Genomic DNA, 23,856 nt, shown 5'->3' on the forward strand with positions numbered 1-23,856 from the left:
TTTTGGGGATTTCAAGCAACTCGAACAGACCTAATGTCTACTCGAGTGTTCTCGCGTACTCTCGTTGGGACACGTAGGTCTGTTCTTTTTATTATCACTTAAAACGACGGAAAGAGCTGTCTCATCCTCTTGCAAGAAGTTCAGTTATGAGGATTGATTATGTAATTACTGTAATTTCACATAAAGCTTTTCACATAAAGCTTTTTTTTTTTGCAATTTACTATTAATGAGCTTCTTCAGCAGACTGAACAGTTGAGTGAGCGCTCGCTGTTATTGGTATATTCTTCTAGATCTGAAGGTCTGATTGGATGATCTAGAAGAATACCGCAACACGTTGAGTTTGATAAACGCGCCTAATTTCGTAATTTATCACATTGGAGAAATTGCGCTACAAAATATTTATTTTGTTTCTGTTGGTAGTTTTCTTCGCTTCGATATTCTCAGGTGTAAAAGTAAAAATAAAAAAACATTAATTATAATTAATTAAACGACTCACAAATCTTTTCAATTGCATTTCTAAACTCTTCAAACGAGATACAAACGAGAAATGGTAATTTCTTCATTCGGAACTTTGCTCCGGTCAACCTCATCGGAATCACAAATAGCCGCTGAGTGTGAACGAATGCACCCAATGCGTTTCAAAAGTCTCGTCGAAACTGTGAATGTGTACGGAAGCGTTTTGTTTGGGAAATCTTTGAGGTTTGCTGACGCAATTGACTAACGTTTCGAGTTGCCACTACAGTCTACAGTCTTTATGTACCCATATATGTATACCTCACAAAAACAGAATAATAAATAATAATACGAATAATCTGTTTTGGAACTCGTGGAAAACTCAAGGCCATGTAATCAAGAAGAAAGCAAACGAGCAAATGTGTGTCAAGTCGCTGTTTCGTAGAAAATGGAAAGATTACGTTCCTTGAAGAGGTTAGTTGATATTTCAGAGCCAATTTTGGCGGAGGACAGTACATTTTTCACGATAGCATTATCGTTGAACGCGGTGCTGGAACAATTGGAGGAGGGTGCCATACACCACGATTTTCTTGTTGCCTTGCTGCTCGTTCTGTTAGCAGAATCCGGATTTCGTATTTCGTCTACTTCTGACACACTCAAATGGTAATATTTGTAAAATATATGCTCAGAATATATGTCATGAAGTTTAAGATAAAAAATTTATACTATGTACTTGCAGGGAACGAAATACAAGATTAGTTAATATACCTACAAATTGGAAGCACCAAGAAACCGGTGTGTACGAGATATATTTCACAATGTGTAACACAGATAATACTAAATTAAAATTAGTTGGGATACCTTATGGTGATAAACTGGTACTTAATGCAGTGTCAAATGTAGGAGAAAAAAATGTTTGTAGTATGGTTATACAGACATTAAAATATGTGGATCCATACACGAATAATTTGTGTTTTCGATATATGAATCTTAAAGAGATATCGCATAGGTACGAGTAATATTTATTATGTCATGCATTTTTATTTGAATTTTTGTCTTGTTTCTGTGCCATGTCTATTATTCAGTAGATATAACATAGGCTAGTATTCATATTCTAATTCATAGAAAAATATTTATTCTAATCTTATTTTAAGAACATTTTAAAATCTAATAAGGCTTTGTTGATTAATGAGATCTTAAGACTGTGCTTAAAATGTTAAATATAAGAATTATGAACACTGACCAAAAACAAAAAATATAAAATTATTATTAAATAGATTTGAGCAGAATTTGTTACTTGAGCTTACAAAGCCATTCTTGGCTTAAGAAACTTATAGCGAAATTGGTTTAGTGCGCAATAGTACATATTAAAGCAGTTGTACACTTATCTAATTTCATTTAAAAATAAAATATAAGTACTTTGAAGAATAAAATATATATTTTACCAATGTGCATAATAAAATATAAATTAAGAATTTCACAATTTAATCTGTATATATTTATATTGAATACACATTTTTCGTCGATTAGTGTACGGCGGTTTTAATGTGCACCAATGCACACTAGTGCGTCCAACCGAATTCACTATTAGACCAATATTAAAAACTGTAGACTGTTTTTAATAGTCTCTTTTAAAATTGACATGAGTACAGTCTTAAAACAGTCTTAAATATAAGAACAGACTATATGAATACCAAATTGAAGAATTGATTTCGTAACAGTGTTATTATGGTATAGTTGTACAGGTTTTTATGTCGTATAATAGCTGTGCAACAACATATAACATCCTAAGATTAAAAGTCATGCTACTAAGAATCTAATTTTGTTTCTCTACAATCCTATCTTAGGTCTGCTTTTGTTGCACTTAAAATCTCTCTCCAACGCCTGAATTTATATTTATCTCGTTTTATATGTAAATTTTCGGAGATTTTGAACAACACGACCAGATCTCTTATTTTATTAAATTATTTAACACCGCCTTACTATATGTGTATCTTTAAGCTATACTTCAATTATTGGACATTCTGCAAAATCTACATTTATCTTTCAGGTTTAAGGATGAAATTGTCATGCCTTTGCGCACGGAAATATTATTATTATTAAATTTAATGGGTCCTACTTTGGAAAGCTTGCCGATAGAGTTACGTATGAAAATTGCAAGTATGCTGTCTGTGCGGGAACTTGGACGTTTATCAATATGTTCTAAGAAACTTTATGAGTCTTGTTCAAATCAATTGCTCAGAGAAAAGATCAATTGTTCAAAGAAAAGATCAGAGAATAGAAAAATTCGTCTATCACATTATTTCAAGAATTATTAAATGAAGATCCATCGCGTGTTGTACAAATATACTTTATTTGGTAGAAAAGGTACGATTGGGAACGGCTGTTGTGCTAGAGCCGAGCGTCGTCTCGTATCGGACTCGTCTGTGCACGGTTAGTCCCATCTCGCTATGACGATTCGCGAGAAGAGGGAGAAACAAAAGATGCATTTTGATAGTAAGATTTTGTTATTAATTGACATTTTTTCTTTCATCGAACTTGGATTTTTTTTTTATTCTATTAGATAACTAAACCCATAGTTTTTCTAAAAATTAGTAATTTGCTATATTGAATAACAAGACTCAGAAAGGATTCCTCAAGTGATTTTTTGACAAAAATTTTTTTGTAAATTCAAGTTTTTATTAAATAAACAAGTATTTCAATAAATTGTTTTTTGTCCGGATTTTGCTGACCCTGTATATAGAGTTCTAAATAATAAGTGTTAGTCTACAACTTTGCTTTAATCCTATTATGTTTTATTATTACTAACTAAAAACATATTCTCATATAAAGAACAATATTATTTCATATAGACTTAATTTTGTTATTTAAAGTGATTGTTTTATTTTATACCTTATTTTTATTTTATCTTATTTTATCTTATTTTACATTCTAATACAACTTTTAACGTATAAACTAATTTTATAAGTCATTAACTTTAACTTAATTAAAAAAATATATATAACTTATTTTACTCTAAATTTAATAATGTAACATAAAAAAAATGACTATTACTTTAAAAAAATTTTTTTATTAATGATTATACTAATATTTCTCATTTTTTTCGGATTTTTGTTAATAGTATGACATGCTTTAAATTCAAACGAAATTCTTGCGGTTGCGCAGTCGCTGCGTTTTTTTTGGAGGTTAATTTAAACACGTTTTTTTGAGGTTAGGCCAGCCTACTAAACACGAGTGATTCTTTGAGGTTATACGGTCACAGAAAATAGTCTTTTGATTTTAAGCACTGATTGTAAGTCACAATATTGGTTTACTAAATTTTGATAGATGGTCAAAATGAATGTTGTTATGACGGAGGAAGAGAGAAAGATTCTTCACTTTTTAAAATCTCAAGGCTGCTGTTTGAGATGTTGCTTTCGTTTTGTTGGATATCGTATGTCGGAATGTTATTGCAAACCTGTCGAATTTGCGACACAGGTAAGCTCAATTATTATAAAAATTATCGCTTTAGATTTAAATTAATCTAAAGCAAAAGTTGCATTGCATAAATTTGTTTAAGGTTAATTTATTAAAAAAATTCAATCCTATCGAATATCAATCTGGATAAAATAATTTGTTAAAAAAAAAAAAAATTTGTACAAATTATTATTAAAATAAACTTTGTGACAAGCGTTATCATATGTTGATATTTATTACAGTTAAATTATACTGATGGAAAAAATGACCCTTCTTCTGAGGAAGCACCTTGCGTTGTATGTTTAGGAGTTCTTCAGGATAAGGCACAAGAAGATGTAGTTACAAAAGTAAAGTATTAACAATTAATATACTTGAATTTGTATATGAGAATGTATATATTTTTATACATGTTTGAGCTTTATTTCATGACATTTAGTTGATACTTTCATTTGTTCGTAGATAACAGAAAGAGTGAAGGAGAAAGATTATGATTGTACAACTTTCCATTGTGCATTAACTGTTCCTGTATCAGTAAAGCTCAGAGAATACATACTATATGCTTACATATCCAATGAAACAGATGTTGACAAATCTAATTTAAGTGCTCTTAAAACAAAATTACAAAGTGTCAAAGATATTTGGAAATTGTTTATGATTCCTCAACTCGAACAAGCTATAGGAAAACGTACTGATTTATTGACACCGTCTCCTTTTCTCATTGAAGTGTTCCTAACGTATGATGACGACGAAACAATATTTAAAACATTGTAAATATTTTTTTATTTACATAATTTGAAAAGAAACTCTGGTGTGATTGTTAATGATAAAGATATTTTCTACATAAGAAAAAATATTGTTTGCTTTCTATAAATCATGCATTCTATAAATTCATCCCTAGAATTTCTTTTTACAGAATGAACAAATATAAGGGAGATAATAATAAACAGAAAAAGAGAAAATACGATAATAATAAATTTAGTAGAAAGAACGTTGAAACTTTACTGATGGAGATGACGAATGAGCAATTTATGCAACATTTTACGATCTCACAAATTATACCGGAAAAGTTCGTTTATATCAGCGATATTTTGTGTTCACATAGCAGTATTTTCATAGGAGGTACCCGCATATTTAAATTATATCAAAATAATTATTTACGGCGTGCCACAAGATTTGTTATACAATTTCAGAATTTCAGGACGTTACAATAAACTCTCCAGGAAACTCAGCCAGACGCCATGGTTCATAAACGGTGAAAAGAAAGTGGAAACCTCGGTGCAAGATCTGCTCTGCAATCCCATCGCGGAAATTGTGAAAGCGGAATGTACTGTTTTTTTTTGCTTATGTTATAGCATATATATATATTTATTATTTTTTAACAAAGCTATGAAACATTTATGTTCGCACAGCGATAAAATTTTTATCGTCAGGAAGGGAAGATGTGGACGTCAGAAACATATACAACGGTCGACCATTCGCTGTTGAGCTATTGAACCCTCGCATGACAAATATCACAAATGAGCTTTTGACGCATCTGACTGATAATATCAACGAGTCAACTAAACAAGTTCAAATAACATCGAATTTAAAGGTTCTTTCAAGGTATGCTTTTGAAATTTAAGTAAAATAACGAGATTAAAATATAGCATGATGGTTAAATGATAATAAGAATAATTGTTAATAAGTAATTTGGAAAGTTATTATTGGAAGTCAGTGTGGTAATTAATACTTATCCTTTCAATTTTGAACAATGGGAGTCCTTATTTAATATAATCTATTTATTAATTTAATTGGATTACAAAAAATAAAATTTACATAAAATCTAAAATTACATCAAATATATGTTTCAGGTTCGATTTGAAGAAACTTAAAGAAGGTGAAAATGTTAAGACAAAATTTTATCGAGCGCTGTGTGTTTGTCGAGGCATGGGCGGCGATTTACCACAGTTAGAGCATTTAAATAAAATGGAAAACATCAAAATTATTCAAAGGACACCAGTGAGAGTATTGCATAGGCGACCTTTGAGTCCGCGAACGCGCATTATTTATAAGATGCGTGCGCGTTGGGCGAAACCACATGAACTGAAGGAATTGCTGAACACTGCCGCGGAGAGTGCCGACGCGTTTTTCGTTCTTGACGTCAAGACGCAAGCGGGTACATACGTAAAAGAATTCGTGCACGGAGATTTCGGTAGGACCAAGCCGAGTCTGTGCGATTTCCTTAATGTTGAAGTAGATATTGTCGCATTAGACGTCACGAGTATTAATTTGAAATGGCCGTAACGCGAATCTAACTCTATATTCTTAATATTAAATTCAACTAAAAAAAGAGATTACAATATATATATATATAAAAGCATTGAACATGAAATGTATATTGTCGATGTGTGAATTAATAAAAATGTCTTTTAAACCTTCGGTTTAGGTGGATTTTTGTGTTCTATGATCCAGGGATGTTGTTTAACTTCAGCCAAAGAAATTCGCTCCGAACTTTTTTTCTTGATCAGCTGTAAAAACAAATTTATAAATGAAAAATCTTTATTACGCATATTCTAATAAAGCGACATAAAACATAAATATTACCTTAGATATAAGATCTTTAGCTCCAGGTTTAATTTGTGTTGGCCATTGTATATTAATAGTCTTGATCTTGGCATAAGTTTCTTGTGTGGAACCACTTAAGAAAGGCGGTTGCCCCGTGAGAAACTCGTAACAGAGAATTCCTAAACACCAGTGGTCAACATATAAATCGTAAGTCTGTCCCATTATCATCTCCGGTGGCAAATAATCTAACGTTCCGCACAAAGTGTCTCGCCTGAAAGAGTAAATTTCAATTTTAAAAAAGAAATTTTGAAGCAAGATCAAGTTAAATATATAATTTCTTTGAATTACAATAATGTTGGAGAAAATACTAGTTATTAAAAAAATAAAATATAAACGGATTGCGCTTACTTTTGGGATGGCGCGTGGACAGACCATCCAAAGTCTGCAAGTTTTATATCTCCATTATGTGTAAGTAACAAATTCTCAGGTTTTATATCTCTATGAATCACGTTGTTCCTATGACAATACTCCAAAGCGTCGGCCACTTGATAAGTATATTTGGCAGATCTGACAAAAGATATGAATAGTTTTTAAATTGTAAGTGATAGTGGATATAAACTTATAAATACCTACAAGTGCTCATTGAATCTCTCATTCGGTTGACGTTTTAATTCCTTATACAATTCACCTCTCGCAGCAAATTCCAATACCAGATAGATTCTCTTGGCGTCGTGAAAGTACGTTAACATTTGAAGAATGTGTGGATGTCTGAAAAACACATATAAATAAGAGAATATCTACAGAAAAAGTAGTGAACATTTTTGGTGTATACATATACCTTAAATGTGATTGTATTTCAATTTCTCGCATTACTTGCTTCTCCACGCGACCTTTTACCAATTCAACTTTATATAATGTCTTTAGAGCAACCATATACTGAGTAGTCTTTTCTCTGGCTAGGTATACACGACCAAATTTTCCTCTCCCTAATGGCGATCCGATTTCAAAATCATCCAAGCTCCATTGATAACTAGTAACATAAAACAAATAGATTAAACATTGGGAAATACACTTGTCTGACAAAATTATGTTTCAAATATTCCATTCTATAGAATTTTACAAATAAATTAAAAACATAATTGATTGACACTATTAATTTAAAATATTAAGTAACAATATTAAATACTTATTCCTATTCAATTGTTAATTTAATATAAAAATATTAAATACTTACTCCTATGTTCATTACTTATTAAATACTTTATTTACACGTAATTACAATATTAAATGCAATTATGTTTATATTTATGTACCTTCTGCTCCTATTGCTACAATGCTCCTGCATCTTACGTACTGTATTTAGAACCGCATCTTTATATTCAGAAGGGATTGATAAGTGTTTAAGCATATCCATTATGGACAGTTTTTTTATACAATATCTATGTTACTGTGAAAAAATATGACACAATGTATTATATAAAATGCTTGTTTATCTCTAATTAATTATTAAAAATATAGCAGTAAATATGGCTGTTTCCAGCTAGGACACTGATATTGCACTGTGTTCCACTATATAAGATTCTTGGAACACAATTAGGGTTCGTAATTTCTGATGTACTAGTGAACAATAATCTGCTTCCTCTATATAACTGTAATTATGTTCGTATTATAAATAAACAATTATAGTATAAACAATAAACTGTATTAAACATAAAATATTTTGGAAAGTTGATGACACTGGCATATTTCACATGCTTGTATTTAGCTTTTTACAGTATTGAGCAGTATAACACTGTGTCATAATTGGAAAACTTTGTGTTCCACAGTGTAATATCGTATCACTTGTGTTAAAAAAAACCTACATCAGAAAACTTGTTAGTACACAAGTGTACATATTACTTATGTATCATAATCATTTTTTTTAAGTAGTAACAATAAATACAAACACGGCAAAATTTCAAGAAAGATATGAACGAAATAAGATATAAACAAGAAGCTTGTTTATATCTTAAAATTAATTGATGAAATAATAAAAACTATATTGAGAGTAAACGCGACGAGTCTCATTTCGATTACAAAATTTTTTATAAAGTTAAAGGAAAAATATGTTAACTTTAAGAAATACATAAAAATATCGTGGACATTTGATTACTGTAATATAAAAAAAATTATCGGAATAGGAATTCTCTCACAGATACTTGCAGGAATTCACTATTGTGCAAAGTTGTTGGCGAAGAAGTTTTAATAACGTTACCATTCACTTACATTAAATGTAAAACGTATAAACGTCGAAGAACAGTCTTGATACAAGAGCGTTGGAAAATATCAAAAAAAAGATTGATTAAAAGTACATACAACACATTTCACGGTACCATGCTGTTAACTGACGTTTCCCTCGCATTTGAATTTTAAGGTTCGGCAGGGGAACTGTAGAGACCTCTCTCGGAACAATCACGAACTATATATATATGCGTTTTATATGCACACAAGCCTAGTGCAGACGGTGCAGACTGCACGCAGCAAGCGACAAGCGTCAAGCAGCATGGTAGACTTCGTTGATTGGCCAGCACTGTTGAATTTTGGGCAAGTAGCAGCCAATCAACGAAGTCTGCTGTTCGACGCTTGTCGTTAGTTGCAGTCTGCATCACTAACCATTGCACTAGGCTTTACGGAAAAAAAACCAGCGTGGCTTGGTGTCGCTGTTCTCAAGTTCTTCTCTGAACAGTGCGTTAAAAATCGGATCCAATGTGTTTTATCAATTGATATATATTTTTACATTGTTGTATTATGGGACATCGAGAGTAATTTTTTTGAAGCAATAGCGTGGAATATTGGGGGGCAAAGGGCTAGTGAGCGTCTCAGAGGTTGTGCATCTTGCCGAGAGATGCATAACATAAAAACTCTGAAAGGCACGTGTGGCATGCACGACGCATTGAGCACTTTCCTAGCAAGTCCTACTTCTACCTCCCCGTGGTGCTCCCTGGGTAATGCTAACAGAAGAGGGCGAAGGGCGAGTTGCCGGCGCCTTAAAACTGGCACCCCTCGGCTATGGTATGGGAACCCCTACAGAAGAGTCCCCGGTCCTCCAGGTTGGGGGTTGTACGAGAGGCTGAGATGGTCTGACACTTTTTTTTTATATAATATCGATAATTCAAAATTAATTCTGTATTGAGTTTTTTTTCTAAGTCTAGATTGTATATAAATTTTTTACGATATAAAAAGTATTATTTTATTTAACATTGATTTTGGAGAAATTAGTCAAGTTATATGTAATCAAATATTTGATTAATTAAGATTCTATATTTACAATATCTTTCAGCAGATAACTTTTGATTAAGAATATTTTTTAAATTTATTGCAATTCATCCATTTATCATAACTGATGTTAAAAAAAAAATTGATAACGTTTGCAAAAATGGATAGTCGACGTTACTGATGGGATGGATGTTTTCATCTTAAACCGCCTTGTAGCCCCCTATTAACTTACATACCCGTTATTATCTTAGTATCACTAATTGTTTTTGCATTGCATGGAAACCATTTACTATATGATATGTCCAGCTTTAGTTCTATTGTATTGTAACATGTAGCCAGAGAGGACAGAGAGGAAACATACAACATATATACCATAGTAATGACCGCTTACTATTGATATATTAGCTGTATGTGAATTATTTTATGTTATGGTTTGATCGTGTAAACAGTCTCCTGAGTCTTTTGTTTTGGTAGTGTTTTTAAGATGAGATCTGCAGTGGATTACTGTCTCCTAAGGAGCCATAGTACCACGAGTAATCTTGTTTACGAGATCAAGTTGTGAAAACACTGGGTCAGTTAGATTATATCGAGATGGAGATGATGGAGATGATGTGGATAGGCATAATTAGCTAAATCCCCCTATATAGGGTTCAAGCTAATTTGTAATTTTAGACGGTTTATACACACGGTCATTCCAATCACAGGATATTTTAGATCACAGTCTATGAAGGAGGATAAATGGACGGATGACAAGGAGTTGAGTTTAAGAATATACATCGAGAGTATGATATAACAGATAACAGGAACTATATTTTTTAACAACAAGCACTACTCGATGTGTATTCTTCAACGCAGCAACGGCAGGAATAGAAGGCGGTTTAAGATGAAAACATCTTCCTCACCACCAGTCCCAGACGACTATCCGATCCTGACCCGCAGGCCAGGATACGAAAGACTGCTCTCTGATTCTGTCTTATATATGAACAAGACCGAAAGCAAGTGCTTTCGAGAGAAATGACGAGGCATTTGAATCATTTAACTTAATTTCTTTAAAATCAGTAAAGTTAAATTTAATAATAAACTTTAATTATAAAATTAAAACTATGCCGTTTGTAAAATTTGTTATAAAAATATTAAAAATCTTAATAAAATATAACTTAATTCTTGAAATTAATTTAAATAATCGTTAAAACATAAAGGTAATAGCCATCTAGTGCCAATAATCGAACTAAAGCATGTGTAGAATCAGAGAGGAACCTAACCTAACCTAACCTAACCTGCTCGCGATCTGTTCCGAGCTTTGGCGACACGTGTCCCAAGTGAGACATAAATTTTAAAAAATCTGTTCCGAGCATATATTTAAAATTCCTATAAAAAAAGATAATGCCAATATCAAAGTGCAGACGACATCGAAGTCATCGGACTTGAGAGCAAATTATCATAGCCATTCTGACGTGTTTATTTGTTGCGCCTGTTCAGCGGTGAAATCTGTTATTTGACTCATAAAAATGTTAAAAAAGAGGATTTTATTGTTTGCGCAAAAAAGCACACAGGATAATTAGATTATTTTACATACGTAAGTTTTCTGACAAATGATAAAATACGTGTCCCTGGTAAAAGTTTTTTGATAGAAAACGATTCACATTAATGAGTTTACGAATCGAGTTACCTATTCTGTACTTAACAACAATTGTCGATGTCGCAGATATTTTATTTAGCAAAAAGTTGTGCAACGACATCGATAATTACCGTTAAGGGATGCAGAACAGATACTCAGATTCCACGTTTAAAACAATAGGATTTTTTTCTATCAAAAATTTTTTATCAATAGTATGATTACTCACAATAATTAATAATAATGATTTTTTTTTAGATTTTTGAAGGATCCGTATATATATATGTCAAAAATGGTTTGAAGCTTGCAGATTGCATGATAAAGATGTATATCGTTTTTATGCTCAAATCACTTTGAATTATCTGAGAATTTACTTGCGTTGAAGAGATAACCTTTTGAGGCTATACTGCCACTGTTGAAAAAGCTGTACCAAATCATCCAGTTAAATCATCAAATATGACAACAAATATTACAATTGTATTAAAATCAAAGCTAATGTTACATCTCCAACTGTATTATACATAATGGATCATAATATTGTTCAGTCAATATTGAAAGTTGTGATTCCTGATCATTCATGTAAGTTAAATATAAATTCTATAGAAAAATATAGTAATATGTATATATGCGTATCTATGGATTATTAGAAGAAATAATATATTTTTATGTTAAATATTTTATTCTTTTAGTGCCAATGATAGAAAATACTTATGTGTCTAAAACATCTGAAGTAAATGTTATATCTCCAACAGTACCTGATGTAATAGACTGATAATGCTGATATGATGGAATGTGATAACATTATTCAGCCAATATAAAAAATTTCAATTTTTGATCATTCATGTAAGCTAAATATAAATTACGTAGAAATATAGATATATATAGATTATAAGAGAAAATAATATAAATATTATTTTTGTGATAAATATTTTATATTTTTAGATTGCGAAGAGAACGTTTTTTCTCAGGAAAACGATTGTTTGCACAGTCTCAATATATTTCAGAAATTAATATTAGTGATGCTAGTTCACCAAAAAGTGCAGGAAGGGTAATCAATTTTATTAAAGAAGAGGATCAAAAGAAATGCAGTTGAATAAGATGTTTGAACGATTATAACAAAAGACTTCTAAAACAAATTGTTATATTGCAGGAATTAATATCTCATTTAAAAGAAACAATTTCTGAAGATGCAAATAATATACTAATCAATATGGTAAAAGCCTAATAGATATCTTTTCTTAGACATATAATAAAAAGTGTTATCAAAAATTTGAAGTAATTGCTAGAAATATTTTTCCTGATACAAAAATAAAAATAATTTCGGAGCTCCTCTTTACATTACACTCATCTTCTGTCATTAGAACTAGTATTTTATATGTAATTCTCCTTTTATTATATGAAACTTTGTATGTTTATATTTGTTGATTTGGAGTATTAAATTATTTTAATATATTTAACTGTGGTTTGTTGCTGAAAAGCACCCAATAATTGTTACCATTTATGTCGATTGAATTGTAAGAATACTCTAGAAATAAATGGAACAGAGTGTTTACCTAAAAATGCGACGATTGTTGTATGTTTCTCGAGACTTTCCTTTAGTTCCCGATTGTGTCGGATATATTATTCGTTTTATTTATTTCTTTATATACGCAGAACAAATTTAGTTTGAAACCATTTATCCAGGTTTCCTTATAACATCTAAAAAATATAATATCTAAATACTTGGAGTTATTAAAAATAATATCACAAATCATATAAAAGTCATCTTTTATTAATCTTTCAGGCAACAAAGCTAAAGAAGTTAATAACTTCGTAGCGCCCATTCCCATTTCTCTATCGATTTTTAATATTTTATGTTTTTCCGTATTACGTAGCAGTATCTGTGATAAGAAAACAATATAAGGAATTGTACATGTTTATTGTGTGCGTTGTTATCTTTTACTATACCTGGTTGAAAAAAAAAGCCAATGATTTTAGCGCTAACCCCAAAAATCTGTAGCGCGTTTCGTTATATATATACTCTTTTAAAATCTGGTATTATTGTATCAAATCGGATTTGAATAATATTAATAACTTTTTTCAATATTTCTATATAATTTTCGGTAGTGCAACCTTTCATTTTTTCATGAACAATTGGAAATATCTAATATGGAAATATTTACGAAAAATTTAATTTACTTATATACTTATTTGTAGAATAGCTTTTGTAGTAATATGAACCAATTATTTATGAAATATAGTTCTAAATCGTTTTACTTATTGTGTTATTGTATGTAATAATAATTGTCCACTATTAACAATTATTATTATTATTCAACTAGAGCATCATCGCAAATTTCCATCTATAAATATAGTCAATTTGTCGTTTAATGTTTTTTTTTTAATTTTTGTTAAGTATTTATTAGTAAATATAATAATATAAAATGTAACTAATAAATAAAACTAATAAATAAAAAATTTTTGAAAATTATACAAATAGTTCTAATGAATTACTTTTCATTGATGTCATCAATGTGCGGAAAGATTAATTAAGATTGATTAACAGAACGTGTTTGCGAAGCTTTCGTACAGTTTTCATAGATTTTATTATATGTACATAGGAAGAAGTCTACGAAATTACAAAATAAATAAATTACAGTATAACATGGTAGTTCACAATAGTACAATCGATATTCCCTCTCTCGATCGCAAACAAAATCTCGCGAGCAAGAAAGTAGAGGAATTCACTACGCGTGTTGCTTATCTGCATCAATAATCGATTTGACGCGAGCAATCGACGACATTACGGGCAGAGTGTCAATCGTCGATGGCACGCACAATTACTATTCATACATAGCATGATATGGTATAACTAATAAATCTAGTCAGCTATGCACAATCCCGCTAACTCTCATCGTATAAGGGAGTACCATCTCCCCTAAGAGACATGCTCCGTGGACTAGAATTCGTGTGTGGCGTGCCCCGCGGAGATTTGTATGACGGAGTACGCGTAGAAGGTCTGCTTCTTCCAGAAGGTGTCGTTCTGCCAACAGACTCATCATAGTTACCGTGGAGTTTTCCTGGACTCGTATCTAGGTGTCGATCCACTGAAAACACATTTATTGATACTACTCGAATAAAGAATATTAATATCTCAAATAAAATAACAATTTTTAATTGCAAAATGTAATGGTTATTTAATACATATTTGTTTATTTATTATTACACTTACGAGTCTCGAGGACCACTTTTTAAACGTGCCCACGCTTCGGCGGCTTTCTTCCAATCTGTTGGATCGCCAGAAGGAAGTGGTGTAGGTCTGTGCGATTGAGCAGATCTGTGATGACCGGGCGTCATTGAAGGCGGCGGTGGATGCACGAAGGGTCCTTGATGATGGCTAGGAGTTTGTTGGCCATATCTAGGAGTTGGGTGGCCGTGATGAGGGGTTTGATATGGGGTCATAAATGGAGTTTGACCAAACGGCGTATACGAAGTATTGGGATACGTATGCACTCCACCGTAGCCGGTAGCGCTAGCTCCAGGTGTGTGATGCGGCGTTTGATTCGCCACTTGCGACAGTGAGTGCAGCATGTGATGCGAAAGATTCTGTGCAACTCGTTGTATTGTTTCTGGATTCATTCCTGAAACAATATCAATCAAAAGAGCAATTAAACATTACAGTCCGCATATAATTTGTGCGTTTTATTACATTTTAGCAATTAAAAAATTCAATAAACAGTTGATATCATAAATAATAGAATATGTAAAATGACTTTATTTTGAAATAAAATATTTTTGTGAAATAACGTTTTTAATAAAAAAATTATTTTGATACTATAATTCCAGAAGTTATACAGTTTTACAAGAATTCTGACGATTGACAATGATGACATAGAAAGACTTACCACTGACTGTTCCCGGCGTGGTAGTATAAGGTGTCCGAGAAGTCATTGCGCCACGCGGTGTACTAGGAATGGATTGTCCAGGAACGGCATCCCTAAAGTGTTCCTTGAACCAGCGTAATAAGTGGCTTACCCTACCGAACATATGAGCTCGAAATCTAAAGCCCTCAGATGTTACTGTGATATACTCGTGGCGGCAACGCGTACACGGCAGATACGAAAATAAAAATTTTCCAGGATAAGTCTATGAGAGAAAAGCAAAACAAAATTTTTAAATTAAAAATGAAAAAGTTTTTCGAAAAATTGCTGTACTATATGTTAGTTACAAGTTAGCTATGCGTTTACTTACCTTTGATGCTGATATTATATAAGGAATTCCATTGGGATTTTCTTTCTTTTGTTCCTTTAAAAGATCTTCCGCTCTATCTTTTATCCCATCCACAGCAGATTTATAATATTTAAAATCTACCAATTCCGAAACATACGCGGCCATCGGATTGACATGACGAGCGATAATCTCGTCAAGATCCTCGAACTCTTCGTTCCCGATCCATAAACTTTGGCCCAACGAGAAGGCGTTCTCTTTACCCTCCTCGCGAACATTAATATGCTGTAGAATATCATCCGTGACTTTCCACGTGACTGTCAAGTGGTCGGCGCCTTTGCTGCTAGGTCTTACTATTGCTTCGCCCTGCTTCATTGTCTGCATTAGTTTTACAGTCTCGGCGAAACTGATATTATGAAAGGCAGGATGTATTATTACGCGTTTCACGTAAATTTGACGCTGTTTTGCCTTTTTGGCGTCTTCTTCAACTTTTATATCCTTTTGTTCTGTTTCGGTATCATAAAATGGATCTCGTTGCGGCCTAATGAATAAATACAATTACAATTAATGACAATTCATACAGTATTGTAGAAAAATTATAAAAAAAAAATTATATTGTATATTTTTGATTGGGAAATGTCTTTCTTCCTTTTTACTCTCTGTCTTATTTATGTAATTTTAAAAGTAAGATCTATATAGTAATTATTTATTTTATATATTTATACAGTTTACTTACCTCCATTCGTAATTCTTGTCAGCAAGATCGCTGCTCTTGCTGGTACATTCGACACTGAATCGGTCTACCTCAATTTTAATAATTCGACAATGAATAATCTTTCCCATGCCGACTCTCTCGCAAGGATTTGCCACGTGCCGATCCGACAAGTTTTTTATGTGAATATAACCGGAGATACCATTGTCCAATCGCAATCTCACGCCTGTGGCCTTGCCTGGACAAGCGCCAGCGTCGAAGTGATTCCACACCTTCGACAATTCAGGAAAATCGTTCTTCAGGCAGAACGGACACTGCCACAGACCAGTCTCTTCATTTCGCACCGGATTCGCTTGATCAAGCTGATCACCCTGTGGCTTTCGATGACTGATGCCGATCACAGTAGCCAATACTAACTTGCCGACGTAGAAGGTCTCAGGTGTTTCCTTCGTCAGAACATCGAATAGTTTTTTTGCGCTCGGCGATTCATATGGCACGCGAAGATCCTTGTACCGGTTATTCAACTCGGCCCTAATGTCGTAGAGAGTAACGCATTTGTTGCCGAAACCCTGCCGTTCAAGTTCTTCCGCGAAAGCGTCGAGATCCAAATCCTTGAGGCGTTCTGGCGACTCGAGTATTTCTTCTAAAGCGCCGGCGGAATTGGCGTCCTCATCGTCATACTCTAGAGCGTCGACTGCCATCTTCCTGGCCCATTCGTAAGTTTCGGGATGTACGCGGGAACCATCAAGCACTTCTACATATGCCTCTGTACTATCGCCTAAACTGTTGGTGTCGATTTTGATAAAGCCAGCGCAATTAATGAATACCTTCGGCCCTATATGACATGCGGTAACTAATTGCATCCTGTTCTCCAACCGCTGATTAGTCTGTTTCAGCATCTTGATCAATGCTTGACTCTTTCGTGGGCCAAGACCGCAAACAAATTGAACAAGGTTGCCACAGTATGCTTGTTGGACTGCCTTATTCACGTCTACGCCAACCTCATTAACGCGATTGACGAACTCCAAATACAGATTTTCTAGTAGTTCTTCCTTAGGCAATTGATCCTGCAAATTATGATACTTGAGGCAGAGAATCTCTTCGTCGGCCGTGCATAACTGTGAGAACTCCACCAGCGGATCCTGCATCCTTCTTGCCAGCGAGATAGCCTGGCGTAACAACTCCGGGTAATCTCGGAACTCCGAGATACCTTTGTTACTATTGGAATAAATCTTTGCGAGTTCGTTGTCGCATATCTCCACCTGGATATTAGGAAATTGCTCCTCCTCTGACAAATGAGTGATGCACTCCTTGATATCGGCGGCGATCATCATCGCTTCCCGGGATTCGCCGGCCACCACGACCACATGTGGCTTCTTTGTAGCTATGAAGTTTTTCAATGCCAGTAGATCGGCTTCCTTCATCGTTTTCTCGTCTTCGCGAAAACTGTTCTTGCGCTTCATCAGATGTGGCAGGCGCAGATAATCGGTGCATTCGCCGTCGGCCGCGATTAGACAAGTGAAAGCTGCTTGCGAATAGTCTGGCACATAGGCCAAACCCATGACGCGCAGGCCTTTACTGGTATCCCATTCTTCATTCTCTTCTTCGGGAAATTCACAATTGTATGGCGCGACTTTGAGCCAGTTGTACATCTTGCGGCAACATGCGCGCATCACACACTCCTTTGCCTCGGCAATCAGATTAGTGCGCAGTTCCTTCTTAAGATGTGGTATCACCATGCGATTAAGCGCAATTTCGACGCTACCTACGCGCAAAGCGTTCCAGTCTTGCACGAGTTTGCTGAACTCGTCTCGACAATAGAGCTGCTTCATTTCATCGACGTAATTGCTGCTGGTATTACCCTCGATGGAGTCACTAAGTGTGATCGTGATGAGTTTGTCCTCTTCAGCGATCATCAAATTTAAGAACTGAACGCCCACGAGATCGCGTACTGGCTTATCCTTCAAATATTTCATTGTGTAGATCGGATGATTCTCGTCAATCTCTTTGATGCCTTTCTTTGTTGGCTTCACGGATATTTTAGCGCGTTCCATGTACATCTCGCGCACGCATTTACGTACAAGTGGCTCGCGTGCCAACTGAGTTGCTACCATCAGCTGAGCACCTTTTAAAACTTTTTCTATTGTTTTAAAATGCGAGCTACAGTATTCACTCGCAATTGTGGCCGGTTCGGTCGACTCTTGATCGACCTTGTGACGCTGATAGCTGTCATAAAGATTTTCAGCAAAAAATTCGGGCGTTAAACCAAATTTTTTTGCCAAACCATCCAGACCGGCCTTCCGACAGATCGAATACGGGCCGTTTCTAACGGCTTTCTTTAGCATCTTTTCTTCTTCCATTGCCTCTTCTTCCTCCGCCGGAGGAAAAAAAGATCGATGACATGCTTCTTCTCCGTTTTCTTCCGCCTCAGCAATCTGCTGTTTACGTCGCTGAATTCTCTCTTCGCGTCGTGCCTGCATCTCCTTCTGTCGCACGGCTTCCTGCATCGCTGGGATCTCGTGGCTGTAATACAGCATGAAATGATTATAGACGTCGTTAAGCTCTTCACTTGTCTGGACATTCTTCAATCGCTCAATGTCGTCGTCTTTGATCACTCGCACGTTATCTGACAATGGCGCATCTGAATTCTTCATAATTTCATCTAATTGATAGCTGCGCATCTTCTCAAATAGCTTGAGCAAATTCTCCTTTCGCTGACGCAACTGGCACCATTTCGCGTCAAACTTATAAACCTTCCACAGGTCATTGATGTTCAGTTCGGGCAGTACGTACTCCTTTCTATAAAAGGATATAAAAGGGACTTCAAAGTGTTGATTACGCATGAAGTCCAAGGCTTTTTTAATCTTGCCAATAGTCTGTGGTTCTTTTCGAGCTCGTTCTTTAGCCTCGGCATTCAAATGAACATCCTGAATAGAGATTGTAGGCTTGCAAAATGCCTGCTTGTAGATCCATTCTGCTTCGAGATCCAGTTCATCAGAACCTTCCGGAACTGGTGTGACCACTACGGATCGAAGTTGCATTCTTTCTGGTATATCCGTATTACGTATCTGTAATTTGAAGTCAAATCTCATAAACAATAATTTGGGAATAATTTAATCACAGCTATTAATAAACGTAATTTTCACCATTATTATAACATTTTTATGTACCTAAGTATATATTTTTCTTTTATATTAAATTCAAAAATACGTTATCCAAATTTTTGATTATTAATTTTTGATGCTATGCATCTCAATGTAAAAATATAAATTTTTTTTATATCTTAATGCTTTCTCTAATGTAATCCTTATATATATATATATATATAATATATATATATATATATATATATATATATATATATAACATATATATAAATACATATATATATATATATAAAACATATATATAAATACATATATATATATATAAATGTAAAAATAATATACATAACATAAAAAAAAACTGAATATGTACAAAAATTCAATACAAGAAATATTATATTTAATATTGCCAATGCCGCTTACAATTTAAGATTACAACATATAATGTCGTACCTCGTTATCCATATCAGTAAAGTGACCGCGTTTCAATTCGCTGGGCTCATAAATTTCAAAAATACTCTTCCTCGTGGTCTTCTTCTTTAGCTGTTTCTTCGGTCGCCGCGGCCGTTCAGTATCAGCGTCTTCATTCAAATACTCATCTTCTTCTTCCTCATAATCTTCCTCACCATATTTGCCGAATTCGTCATAATCAAAATCCACACCGAAAATGTCCTGTGCTTCTTGTAACGCCCTAGATAAAAAAAAAAAAAAAAATGTATTTGATTTGAATTTCAATCTTATCCAAATGATAACTGTAAATGCTTATGCTAGTAGACATTAAATATATTAATGTGAAGAAAATAAGAAATATTAAAAATATTAAATTTCATAACATACGCATCAGAAAATATTGGCTTCTTCTTTTTTCTTTTCTTTGCGATAGGTCTACCATCATCGTCAACAATAAAATCGTCCGCGTCAGTATATTCTCCTTCGTCACTGCCTTCTTCGAAGGTTACCGCCTCTGGTCTATGACTTCGTTCACTTCGTCTTTCATCCTCCTAAAAACAAAATAAAGAGATAAAAAAAATACTACATTTTTGCATATATTGAAGACATAGGATACATATATTATAAAAGCGTTACACATACTGTAATAATATTCCTTTCCTAACACAAGTATGCATGTGTGTTTAACAAATACAAAACGTGACATATATATGTAAAAACATGTGTTTGTAACTTTAAATGCATTTATATACATAAAATAAGAATTTAACAAGAAGCAAAGTGCAAATTGCATGATTAAATATAAAAAATGTGTTAACATAAATTGTTAAATGCTTGGCCACAATTAACACTATGTGTTGAATTTGATCTATCTGATTATGTGATACTTACATCTCCAGAACCTTCAAACAATTCGTTGGCAATGGCGTCCCTTTCTTCGTCCGCTTTCTTTTCTTGTTCCTCCTCTGATTCCTCATCCTGAATCCTTCGAAGACGCTTGAAACGTTTCTATAAAATACAAATTAATGTATTTTATATGGTTTACTAAACATTTTTTCTTATTTTTAAAAATAATTAAATACATAAAAACATACTCTCTCAAGCTTAACACCTAAATTTTCTTCAATCAGATCATAATCTTCGTCTTCTAAGCGATCGTCAAAATCCTCGTCGTCACTTTTCTTACGTTTCTTATGATGATTAGAACCATCGCTGTCATCACCCTCACTTTCCTCTATAGGATTGTCGTCTATCAAATCTTTCAGTTCTTCGCGCAACTGATCCTCATCATCTGTAAAATATATCACTGTACCAATGCTGCACATCATGTGCACAAGGACAAATAACAAATATATAAATCCCAATTTAAAAGATTAAATTAGATATATTAAAACAAATCTGTAATTAACTAGATATATATATATATATATATATATATATTTATATATATAAAAATAACATGTAAAATATTGTCTATTAATACAATTGATGTATCTAATATTACATCTGTTCTTCGAGCAACACACAGTTGAATGTAGTTCTTATATTTGGATCAAATTAAATTCAATTATTTCACTGTTTGGCAAGCACATGCAAATATCCTCATTATTGGCATAAACACAACAGATTAATAAGATACCATAGAGAAAAAATGATAAAAATTAAGGAGAAATTCCAATTACTCTTCTATTACTATTCTATTTCTTTGAATTAATTTTTGTACACATAAATTAAAATCTTTTTTTATTAAAAAAAAACTATTCTTGTTAATAAACATTTAAAAAAGTAATTCTAAATTGTTAATAGTTTTGTTACAAAATACAGTGACAGTAAAGTTGGATAAAGAAAAGATTATCCAATGAAGAAAATGAAGGGAAAGGGAACATAAGATAGTTAAGAGGGGAAAACGAACAGATGGAATATCTTAAAAGTGGTAAATAAAAGGTTTGTTCGCGTCACATGCTCCAAGGGCACTTGAATCACTTTTATCACCAATCACAACACTAGTTTTAATCCAGTGATCCAAGTGCTCTTGGAGCATGCGACGCGAACAAATCTAAAAAAGACGACGATATATATAACAGGAGCCAAAATCTTAACGAAGCAACAGAAAAAAAACTATGTTACGAAATAATTCGTAAACGATGAAATGTAAAAACAATGCAATCGCTGTGCCGTCAACGCATCGGTGTCTGCCGAGCGGTGTACAAAAAGTCGCGATTAGACTTAGGCCATCTTTACCTTCCTCCTCGTCGTCACTTTCCCCCATCGTCTTCAGCTTCAACTTCTTGTTCTGATCCAATTCCTCCTCACCCTATAAAATATTCGTACACAGTTAGCACCAGTGCGCCATGGCACCATTGTTCGAGTGCTTCATCGTAGACGCACGAGATTCTCCAAGAAAAAAACGAAGAAAACTCACCTCGCTTACGTCCGCCTCGGAATCGAGATACTGTACCATGTTTCAGAGTAGTCGACGATCTGGCCTCGTCCGAGATTTCGTGTGCGTCATGTTCAATCGTTATCGCCCCGCAATCCACACTTCAAACACTCGGCTATACTATACCTCGACACCCACTTTATTCTTTTTATTAGTGGAAAAAAAAAGATTGATTAAAACTGAATTCAACACATTTCACATTTCACGGTACCATGCCAGTACCATGCTGCCGTGCTGTTGACTGACGTTTCCCTCGCATTTGAATTTTAAGGTTCGGCAGGGGAACTGTAGAGACCTCTCTCGGAACAATCACAAACTACATACATATTATGCGTTTGATGCACACAAGCCTAGTGCAGACGGTGCAGACTGCACCATGAAGCGACAAGCGTCAAGAAGCATGGCAGACTTCGTTGATTGGTCAACACTGTTGAAGTTTGGGCAAGCAGCAGCCAATCAACGAAGTCTGCTGCTCGACGCTTGTCGTTCGCTGCAGTCTGCATAGTGCACTGACCATTGCACTAGGCTTTACGAAAAAAAGCCAGCGTGGCTTGGCGTCGCTTGCGTCGTTGTTCTCAAGTTCTTCTTTGAACAGTGCGTTAAAAATCGGATCCAACGTGTTTTATCAATTGATATATATTTTTAGATAGTTGTATTATGGGACACCAAGAGTAATTTTTTAGAAACAACAGCTTGGAATATTGGGGAGCAAAGGGCTAGTGAGCGCTTCAGAGGTTGCGCATCTTGCCGAGAGATGCATAACATCAAAACTCTGAAAGGCACGTGTGGCATGCACGACGCATTGAGCACTTTCCTAGCAAGTCCTACTTCTACCTCCCCGTGGTGCTCCCTGGGTAACGCTAACAGAAGAGGGCGAAGGGCGAGTTGCCGGCGCCTTAAAACTGGCACCCCTCGGCTACGGTATGGGAACCCCTACAGAAGAGTCCCCGGTCCTCCAGGTTGGGGGTTGTGCGAGAGGCTGAGATGGTCTGACACTTTTTTTTTTTTTTATATAATATCGATAATTCAAAACTAATTCTGTATTGAGTTTTTTTTTCTAAGTCTAGATTGTATATAAACCTTTTACGATATAAAAAGTATTGTTTTATTTAACATTGATTTTGGAGAAATGAGTCATAAGTTATATGTAATCAAATATTTGATTAATTAAGATTCTATATTTACAATATTTTTCAGCAGATAACTTTTGATTAAAAATATTTTTTAAATTTATTGCAATTCATCCATTTATCATAACTGATGTTAAAAAAAAAAATTGATAACGTTTGCAAAAATGGATAGTCGACGTTACTGATGGGATGGATGTTTTCATCTTAAACCGCCTTGTAGCCCCCTATTAAGTTACATACCCGTTATATTTTAGTATCACCAATTGTTTTTGCATTGCATGGAAACTATTTACTATATGATATGTCTAGCTTGGGTTCTATTGTATTGTAACATGTAGCCAGAGAGGACAGAGAGGAAACATACAACATATATACCATAGTAATGACCGCTTACTATTGATATATTAGCTGTATGTGAATTATTGTATATTATGGTTTGATCGTGTAAATAGTCTCCTCAGTCTTTTGTTTTGGTAGTGTTTTTAAGATGA

The 23,856-nt window shown here is 34.0% G+C and overlaps 4 protein-coding genes and 1 long non-coding RNA gene across 5 annotated transcripts; 3 read left to right on the forward strand and 2 right to left on the reverse strand.

Annotated features, from left to right (window-relative positions):
- Positions 1 to 402: 402 nt before the first annotated feature.
- On the forward strand, positions 403 to 3,155 carry LOC105202278. The gene is made up of 3 exons (XM_011170711.3): positions 403 to 1,116; positions 1,193 to 1,462; positions 2,504 to 3,155. The coding sequence occupies exons 1-3, from the start codon at positions 902 to 904 to the stop codon at positions 2,769 to 2,771; spliced, it is 753 nt and encodes a 250-aa protein (XP_011169013.1). The 5' UTR covers positions 403 to 901; the 3' UTR covers positions 2,772 to 3,155.
- A 503-nt stretch (positions 3,156 to 3,658) lies between these two features.
- On the forward strand, positions 3,659 to 6,327 carry LOC105202280 (tRNA pseudouridine synthase Pus10). The gene is made up of 7 exons (XM_011170714.3): positions 3,659 to 3,930; positions 4,152 to 4,256; positions 4,369 to 4,676; positions 4,823 to 5,028; positions 5,108 to 5,233; positions 5,319 to 5,511; positions 5,760 to 6,327. Exons 1-7 carry the CDS (start codon positions 3,781 to 3,783, stop codon positions 6,190 to 6,192), a joined length of 1,521 nt encoding a protein of 506 aa, XP_011169016.1. The 5' UTR covers positions 3,659 to 3,780; the 3' UTR covers positions 6,193 to 6,327.
- Positions 6,102 to 8,843, reverse strand: LOC105202279 (aurora kinase B). The gene is made up of 8 exons (XM_011170712.3): positions 8,719 to 8,843; positions 7,767 to 7,900; positions 7,292 to 7,483; positions 7,087 to 7,221; positions 6,862 to 7,020; positions 6,493 to 6,724; positions 6,324 to 6,416; positions 6,102 to 6,229 (listed from the first exon to the last, which is right to left on the reverse strand). The coding sequence occupies exons 2-8, from the start codon at positions 7,865 to 7,867 to the stop codon at positions 6,206 to 6,208; spliced, it is 936 nt and encodes a 311-aa protein (XP_011169014.1). The 5' UTR covers positions 7,868 to 7,900; positions 8,719 to 8,843; the 3' UTR covers positions 6,102 to 6,205.
- Positions 8,844 to 9,749: 906 nt separating this feature from the next.
- LOC105202281 lies at positions 9,750 to 12,883 on the forward strand. The gene is made up of 4 exons (XR_851092.3): positions 9,750 to 11,284; positions 11,582 to 11,902; positions 12,013 to 12,166; positions 12,266 to 12,883. It is a non-coding gene; the product is annotated as an uncharacterized LOC105202281 (long non-coding RNA).
- A 1,001-nt stretch (positions 12,884 to 13,884) lies between these two features.
- On the reverse strand, positions 13,885 to 22,499 carry LOC105202315 (transcription elongation factor SPT6). Its single transcript, XM_026130411.2, is given in 12 exon segments — positions 13,885 to 14,368; positions 14,370 to 14,409; positions 14,535 to 14,943; positions 15,208 to 15,448; positions 15,554 to 16,070; positions 16,266 to 19,309; positions 19,799 to 20,036; positions 20,183 to 20,346; positions 20,687 to 20,803; positions 20,890 to 21,086; positions 22,037 to 22,109; positions 22,218 to 22,499. Coding segments are annotated over 12 exon segments (5,241 nt in total). The 5' UTR covers positions 22,257 to 22,499; the 3' UTR covers positions 13,885 to 14,206.
- Positions 22,500 to 23,856: the final 1,357 nt, after the last annotated feature.

This window comes from Solenopsis invicta, chromosome 7, assembly GCF_016802725.1.
Source record: "Solenopsis invicta isolate M01_SB chromosome 7, UNIL_Sinv_3.0, whole genome shotgun sequence".
Classification (NCBI taxonomy): domain Eukaryota; kingdom Metazoa; phylum Arthropoda; class Insecta; order Hymenoptera; family Formicidae; genus Solenopsis; species Solenopsis invicta.